Raw genomic sequence first — 8,990 nt, forward strand, 5'->3', positions numbered from 1 at the left:
TCTTAGCTGGTGTAAAATATTTTAACATTTCGGTTGTGTTATATGTTGAATTATCTTTTTAAAAAAGACGCTGTAGAGTGTGCATCATATAATGACCATTGTAGTGTCTGTAGAAATTCTGTTGTCAAAGCGCTGTTGTTTTGCAAGAAATTAATACTTTTATTCAACAATGATGCATTGATAAAAAGTGACAGGAAAGACATTTATAATTTTACAAAAGATTTCTGTTTTAAATAAATGCTGTTCTTTTTAAATGATTCATCATAGAATGAAGAGCAGAACAACTGTTTTCAACATGGATAATAATTGCTTCCTAAACACCATATTAGCATATTAGAATGATTTCTGAAGGAATGTGAGCTTTGCCATCACAGAAATATAGATTTTAAAATGTTAGAATTGTAATTTAGAATTGTAATCATTTCTTTAGAACATTACAATTTTTGCTTTATCAAATACCTGTAAATGCAACCTTGATGAGCTTAAGAGACTTCTTTAAAAAATTTACCCAGAACCTAAGTTTCACGTCCGTCATGATGGCTTGTGGAAAGGGCTCTGAATTGCTTCACATGGACCTCACAGATTTCCTGCACCATCCCTTCCTGCATCATTTGCTTTCTGAAAGTTTTATTACCTTTATTAAATGACGAATTTGGATTCGATATATGTTATAAGCTGTTTCACAGCAAAGAGAAGAAACTGCAGTGACCGAAGTTACAGCCAGTTGTAGAGGGCTGATTCTCGACATGAAAAGGCATCCAGAGGCCGTCTGAAGCCTCCCCTTGTGTCAGTCTGCTAGATTTGAAATCTCTATTCCCACTGTGCGTGAGGGTGGGTGTATGCCACATGTTTTTCTGAGCATGTCTGTGTGTCTGGAATAATCAAACACACTACAGCTCTGGCTGTCTGGCTATGCCTGGACTCGCTCCTCTCAGACTCCAGCTCATGCTGCTCTTTCGCCCACTTTTTCAGGTGCTGCGATTGTTCCTGTGATCATTGATTAGGTATCGAAAACCGTATGGTGGATCACACAAAGTAACAGTGGGAAAAATGTTGGAATGTGAGAGAGGTTGTGTGTGAAAGCTCTTGTGTTAGCGTGTCCATAAATAATGACTCTCAGCGTGTGTCCTACAGCCCTGCGCTCTGCAGAAGATGGCATTGATCATGGCTCCCTGCTGTCTGCAGTCAAACACTGGATGGATAGGAAGCCATTTCTGATCATGTGTTTACAAGAGACTAAAGCACTGGAATCCATCAAAACATGAAACGCATGCCTTTGAAATTGGTCTCTATCTGCCTTCCTCTTGTAAACGTCCTATCATTCTTTGGAGATCTATGAGTCACACATTCTCAAGGCTGTCCTATATTTTTTAGAATCTCCTCTGTTCATTTCTCTTCTTTCCACGTCTGATCATCCAATAAACTTTGTTCATTTTGTTTGTACTATTTTAGTAATGATGTTTTATGATTTAAAGAGATGTCTGTCATATTTTACTTGCCCTCATGTCATTCCAAACCTGTCTGGCTTTTTTTGTTGTGTGGAACATGAATGAAAATATTTTGAGGAATGTTTTGTTGACCATGGATTCCATTGTATGGTCAAAAAACACTGAGGCATTGCTCAAAATATCATCGTTTATGTGCCACAGAAGAAATAAAGTCGTACGGGTTTGGAATGACATTAGGGTGAGTAAAAGATGACAGAATTTCATTTTTGGGTGAACTTTCCCTTTAAATATAATAGTGTGTTTAAAATTGTTAAGCTTTCAAATGGAAAAAAATGTTTTGAAATACTTGTTTTAGGATAGGAACTAGAGTATTTCTCCTTCCATTGATCTGAACATGAGTGTGTTCAAACAAATAAGCGCTTACCTGAGGTAATGGCAGAGAAAACTAGATTCATCTGGAGTTATTGCAGTCCATTCAATAACAAACAAGCTTAATTAGACATTTATTATAGGCTAATGAATTTTTGTATTATTTGATATAACAATCATTACCCATTTTATTGCCAGAAATCACAAAATCTCTCCATTTAATAGAAGTATTGGTGTTCAGATCAATAGCGGCATTAATGACACTTGCCATCAGATTTGAAAGAATATAATTGGTATCGCACATACATCCCTAGAGACTGAAAGTGAGTTAGATGACTAGTGATTGATCCATTGATTCATTTGGTGAAGGATTCCTCAGATTTATTCTGACGTTAACTTTTGAGTTTGTGTGTTTCCTGAATTGGATCATGCAAGATGTGCTTAATGCTTGTTTTTAGTGCAGCTTAGACAACACAATAGAAAGATGTGTTTCCTTGGCATTATTTCATGGTACACAATCTTTTTATCTGATCACATTCAATTCTGACTTCAATCTCACAAGTCAGGGAAAATATGATTACTTTTGCTGTAGTGCTGTAGTTTTAGCTGCTGAATGGCTTTGCAGAAAACACTGCTATCAATCCACCAATAATCTTAGTTTGAGACATTTTTTGTCAATATCTGAGCAAAAGTGAGCTCATTAAATGTAAAAAAAAAAAAAAAAAAAAAATCCAGCAGAGCCTTTTTTTTTCTTTTTTCTCACAGGATTAGTTTGCATGTGCTCAATAAACAGGGGATGTGTGTGTAATCTTCTTTTGGCTGCTTTCCTCGGTTGCGGCCCGCAGGATTGAGTTGGCTTGCTACAGGTCACCTTGTCCAAATTTTATCAAAATAACACAGAGTAGATTAACTCTGCTGATCTCAAGCTTTCCTCCCAAACAGAACACCAACTCCTGCTAGCCTTTTTCAGCCCAGTGAATGTCTGAACTTTGGGATTTCTCCTAGGAAGTCTTTGAGGCTTATTAGCATGCAGACAGAGTAGTCTGATAATGTAGACATCTAACTTTACTGCCCCGTTCCTTTTAATAGATTGTCTGCATAATTGAAGGACACAGAGGCTCTGCAAATGAAATTCACTTCCTCAACTTAGCCAGAGCCTTGTGGTACTGCTGAGATCTGGGCAAAGCTTGTGCCCGGCGGGTGTTGCGCTAACCTGCCCTCTGTTGCAGCCCAGCAGCGTGGCATCATTAGGGCACTGGCAGGTAGGCTGGTAAAGGATGTTGCTGTCTCCAGATCTGTATGGCCTCCAGCTGCTATCATCCATATAAAGCGCAAACACTCAGAAGTGGCCAAATGACGCTTTACCCTTCCACAGGGAAAACTATTGGAGTTCCAGAAATCTCATGCAGAAATTTGCCGCCTCTTCAAATGGAAAGACAAAACAGCCTGGGCATTCCCTTGCAATGAGTTTATTTTTCCTATGATCTTGTATAGTATGAGCAATACCGATCTAAATTGCTGCTGAAGGGTGCCAGCAGCAGTACACCAGGGAATAGTCTTGTTGTCTATATGCCCATTAGCAGATTCACAGACTCATCAGTATCAGCTGTGAGTTCACAATTAAGTCACCCGCAGTTCTCTCATCATGTTTACTTGTGTGACAGGCTTGGGCCTAGGGGGCAGCGCGATAGCAACTAACCAGCCTTAAGTTTTTACTGTCAAGCAAAAATAGGAGATCCACAGGAGGGAATAAGTACTTAAACTGTATTGCAATCATATTGCATTAGCATATAAAAAAAAACAAGTATTGTAGCAATGCACACACTTGTATCTATTCATTTTTAATTTATATATATATATATATATATATATATATATATATATATATTAGTGTATATATATATATATAGAGAGAGAGAGAGAGAGAGGGAGGGATGGACACTATGCCCAAAATCCTACATCATAGTAAGTTTGTTTGTTTATTTATTTATTGTCAATTCAGTTCAAAATGGTTTGTAATGGTAATTAAAAATTCAGAGTTAAATTATTATTATTATTATTATTATTATTATTATTATTATTATTATTATCTAGATTAACACAAAACAAAAGATGATTCATCATTCAGTGTATTATGTTCTACTTAATTGTATTTCACTGAGCTTTATATGCATTTAATCTGTGTTGTATTTTCTGTACTGTTGTATTGTTTTCTTTCATTTTCTGTGGAATAACATCAAACAAAGGGACTGCCGATGGGGACAATTAGTCTTTCAGTTAACTCTGTTGATTAATGTACTTTGGCTGTTTTTAAATAGATCAAAATAAAACTTTTTATTTATTGTTGCACCCTGTCAGGGTTTATTTTGTTGCTGATTTCACATTATCTCTTACATAACACAATAAACAAAGGCAAGTTACAGCACAGAAATGAAAAAAAAAAAATTATTTTGTTAAAGAATATAATAGAATACCATTATTTTAAATTGTAATAATATTTCACAGTATTGCTGTTTATGATGAGCTGAGAAATGATTACAGAGGGTTTTTTCACAGCCTACCTGACTGAAAGGCCTCATTAATATGCAAGTCATTTCAGGTCATTATTATGTGATTCTTTTGTCTTATCAGGTGTAAATGGCCAATTATTTATGATGATTCACGCCTCCACCCATACTGTGTTTCTTGACAAAAAGTGTTGTACAAAAACTAAATCAATATATTGTTTTATATGAAGTAGGCAGCATAATGTTTACATAATTCTGAAGCAAAAACTCTAGTCTACAACCTCCAATACCCAGAAGTCTTGTGAAAACAGATTTAATATACTTTTTTTGGCCTTATTTCAATGACTTAAGTTTTTTGTTTTTTCAATAACCACGCATAAACATTATTCCTTCAAAAATACAAACATGTACATACATGTTCCTCACATATTATTGTAGCCTAGCTTGTGCTGAATACAGTGTAATGACACTTTTGTCATTAATATGTTTATGAACAACTGGAAAAAGCACAAATGTCAGGGCATGTCAAAACTTCTCCAAGCCCCATATCAGCCTCAGACTCCAGAGGGTTAAAAAACTGACATTTATGGATGGATAATGCAGAAATTCAAACTTGGCAGCATGATTTTTCTGAATTTAACATGTGCATTTGTTTCCTCGATCTCAAATATATGCTCCACGTTTGTTGTTACAGCACACATGTAATCTGAGACAGTTTCTGTAATAACAATACACACAAACAATTATTACATTTAGTAATGCAATTTCAGTATCGGATAGATAATTTTTTCACCCCTATAGCTGTAAGCGGTCTTCCTTCAGACATACAGTACTTCTCATTGTGGGTTTTGTTTACACTCTCATTCTCAGTCAGATAGGGCACGTGATGGCTGTTAAACAGCCCATAAGGGTTGCATTACAGCATTCTGAATCTTGACTTGTTGATGGTCTGAAAGTTCTGAGAAATTAAAACAGTTAATGCTAATGTTATCTAGAATTATTCACAGTATTTTGAAGTGCCCACGAAAACAATATTGTGCATATTAATTGTAGCGATAAACAGTATGGCGGACCAAATCAAAGGTCATTCAACTTTGGCCCGCGGGCCCTAGTTTGGGCATCTCTTGTAATACAATAGATAAATAAAATAACAAATAACTTACCCTGGCATTAGTGCAAAACCAGTTTTTAATTATATTAAAAAAGATTAAAAAAGATTAAAAAAACAAATACAAAAGACTAGAAACTAATATCATAAAAGCATAGTTCTGACTAGGGCTGGGACAATAAATCGATGCATTCTCAATTTAGAAATGATTCTGGATCGTTTCTGAGATTTTCCGAATGTACCGCGTTTCTCTCTCAAATCGATTCTGAGCTTAGTTTTTAATAGCAGATGGTACTGCGTGCTTTAGAAACAGTCGTACTCGTAACTGGGCTGTTACATTAATCTCACGTCATAAAAGCATTCAAGGTGCAAGTACATTCTCAACTTAGCCAAACGCACGAGCGCTCTTCTTCAAGAGCATTTGAGCTTGTGGTTAAAAACTAACATAGAGCACCATCTGCTGTTAAAAACTAAGCTCAGAATCGATTCCAGAGAGAATCGCGATGCACTCGGGAAAATCTCAGAATTGAGTGATGCATCAATTTATTGTCCAAGCCTTAGTTCTGACTCTCAGTTCTAATTAGATGAGTTGATTTACATGCTTATCAGCAAATGAATTGAATTCTGTGTTAATGCATTTTGGCAATTATTTGTAATACTAATACTTTTTTTGTTGTTGTTCTTGTTCCAGAATCTTTCTTCTTCGTGTCGGCCTCCTCTCGTACACCCAGCGTGACGTTTGGTGACTCGTTTGACCTACAGTGCATCGTGAAGCCACGGCACAATCCCAACGTTCCTGCTGCGGTCACATGGCGCTTCCAGCCAGCAGAGGGCGACGGAGAGTTCCGAGATCTGGTGACGTTCACGCGGGACGGCACTCTGCAGTGGGGCGATCAGCTGCTGGGCCTCGGCACACGTACCACTGTGGATCGTACACCCACTAACACCAACTTCCGTCTCAGCATCACCCGAGCCGGACGCAAGGAGGCCGGGACGTACCAGTGTGCTGCCTTGCTTTATCGGAGGAATTACGATGGCACCTGGACCACGGTGGCCAACCGCACCTCCAACCCGCTGGGCATCAGTGTACTGCAGCCTGGTGAGTCTAAAAACAGCTTCCGTCGCAGGAAAGGTGCGTGTAGGCTACCTGACTGCTTGACAGAGGCCAAGAAACGACCATGACTCTTCTGAAGCCACTGTATTACAGATAAGTTCCACTGACACCCTTTATGATTTGGGTTTGTAACTTTGAAATATTCTCATGGCAGACTGCTGGAGTCACTCCACAGCCTTGAAAATTAGCATAAGGGTTATAAAGAAGCACAGATGACAACTCACACTTTAATGTCACAACAGAAATAAAGATTTCACTGATAATGCACCATGTTGTAGTCTGACCTAGTTTCACAACTTCCACCCTCACTAGTCTTCCACCCTCTTTTGTCATGTGTGCATGTGTGTGTTTCACAAGATATTGGCCTCTCTTTGCTCATAAGAGTAATTGAGATGACTGGCGTGTGTTTGCAGCTGAGGCAGGCCCGCCTAATGGCCCGGAGTGCACAAGGAAGAGGTTGTTAATATCCTCCACACCAGAAAAAGCGATTAGAAGAGAAGAATATGAATGGGGGGGTGGGTCATTAGAGTAAAAATTGGAGCTCATTAAATCTAGTCCCTCTGGACTTCAATCCCCTGACAGAACAATGCCACTCCCAAAAGGAAGACCTCCTCACTGACCTCACACACACGTTTTATTTTCCCATCACGGTAGAGCTTTCCATAGACTTATGCTGTGTTATACTGAGCTAATGATATTATCCATCCCCTTCATTAGGACTTTTTTTATATATATTTTTAAGCTGTTTGGTACCCACAACGTGGTGATTTCAGGTTTTACTGTAGTGGGGGATATTTGGTCCCCAAAATGTAAGCATTTGGTCAGGTTGACCAACACAGAGAGTGTTATATGGACCTGTGCTGGTGCCCATAATGAACCAACATTAATACTCAAAGATAAAACAGTTTTTTAGCCCTCTTTTAGCATTGTATTCAGTGTATTATTTATACATTTAATTATTTATTTACAGTACCATTCAAAAGTTTTGGGTCGGTATGAATTTTTTGTGTTTTTGAAAGAAGCCTCTTAAGCTCACTAAGGCTGCATTTATTCGATAAGAAATACAGTAAAACAGTAATATTGTAAATAATGTTGTTGCGATTAAAACTAAAGTAACTGTAATTATATATATATATATATATATATATATATATATATATATATATATATATATATATATATATATATATATATATATATATATATATATATATATATATATATATATTTACATTTATAATTAATTTATTCCTGTGATGGCAAAGCTGAATTTTCAGCATCATTACTCCATTACTCATTGTTACTGTTGAAAAGAGTTGAGCTTGATATTTTTATGAAAACTGTTTTTTCAAGAATCTTTGTTCAATAAAAAGTACAAAAGAACAGCATTTATTTGAGAATATAATAGATCTTATAATGTCTTTTAATGTCTCACTTTTGATCAATTCAGTGCATCCTTGATAAATAAATGAAGAAAAAAAAAATATATATATATATTAGTAAAGGCACTTTTAATGGCACTATCTCTAGAAACCATAATGATCAAAAATGTAATTAAACAAATTTAAAAGATAAGTTTTTGAAACTTTCATTGATTTGTTTATAGATTCTAATAATTTATTATGATTTTACATTACAAAAACACAGTTGTGCCTCAAAGCAGCTGGAGTGCCCTAGTGTACAGGTACCTCATTCCAGCAGCTATATTATTTCGGAGCCTGATCGTCTCCATAGAGCTCATTGGCATGGATACACACTCCCGTATGCCCTTTCTCAAGCCGTGGTCTCTCTACAACCTAGTCAGTACAACAGCAGATGTGTTTATTTCCTCACCTTAAACTTTTTTTTTTTTTCTATTTATTTTGTGCATGTAAGTGTGGGTGTATGTGTACATGTATATTTTGTTGACATTATTTGTAACCTTGACCCTACGTGCCATAAAGTTTGTTTTAATGTTTGAATGCAAGAAACCTCATAGCATTGCCTTCCATCTCTTCATTTCAAGTTGTGTTTGTAACTGTTGTCTAACCCGGTGTGGAGCTGAGCCCCTTAGTAAGAATCAATGCGAGGACTTGGCAGGAGTTAATGGCTGTGAGACAACCCTGGGGGAGAAACATGCTCTGCTTTCCCCCGTAGGCCTGCTCCCTGCCTTCCGGCAACAAGCAAATCAGTGCAGCCCGCTGGAGACTTGCTTGTAGGTACACTAGCTCATTTCAGCCTGAGGTTCCCTTGTTACAAAGCATATCTAAACAGAATTGTGCTTTTGTGTTTGTGATGCCTTTTTGAATGTAAGATGGCTCAAATGATACGGACAGAAAACAACGCAATAGAAAATGTCATGCATTTGGTTATAAATTGAATGCACCAAAATATTTTTAAATCTATTCTGTTAACATCACCATTATGAGTTCTATTAGCATTAACAGCATTACCAGCATAATTGC

At 36.9% G+C, this 8,990-nt stretch overlaps 1 protein-coding gene across 1 annotated transcript in view; it reads left to right on the forward strand.

Moving 5' to 3' along the window:
* igsf3 (immunoglobulin superfamily, member 3) overlaps positions 1 to 8,990 on the forward strand; it is a 177,785-nt gene that overhangs the window by 129,943 nt on the left and 38,852 nt on the right. Inside the window, exon 6 of the mRNA XM_067410553.1 lies at positions 6,124 to 6,531. Coding sequence (XP_067266654.1) covers positions 6,124 to 6,531 — 408 coding nt within the window. The remainder of the gene's footprint in view (positions 1 to 6,123; positions 6,532 to 8,990) is intronic.

This window comes from Chanodichthys erythropterus, chromosome 14, assembly GCF_024489055.1.
Source record: "Chanodichthys erythropterus isolate Z2021 chromosome 14, ASM2448905v1, whole genome shotgun sequence".
Taxonomy (NCBI): domain Eukaryota; kingdom Metazoa; phylum Chordata; class Actinopteri; order Cypriniformes; family Xenocyprididae; genus Chanodichthys; species Chanodichthys erythropterus.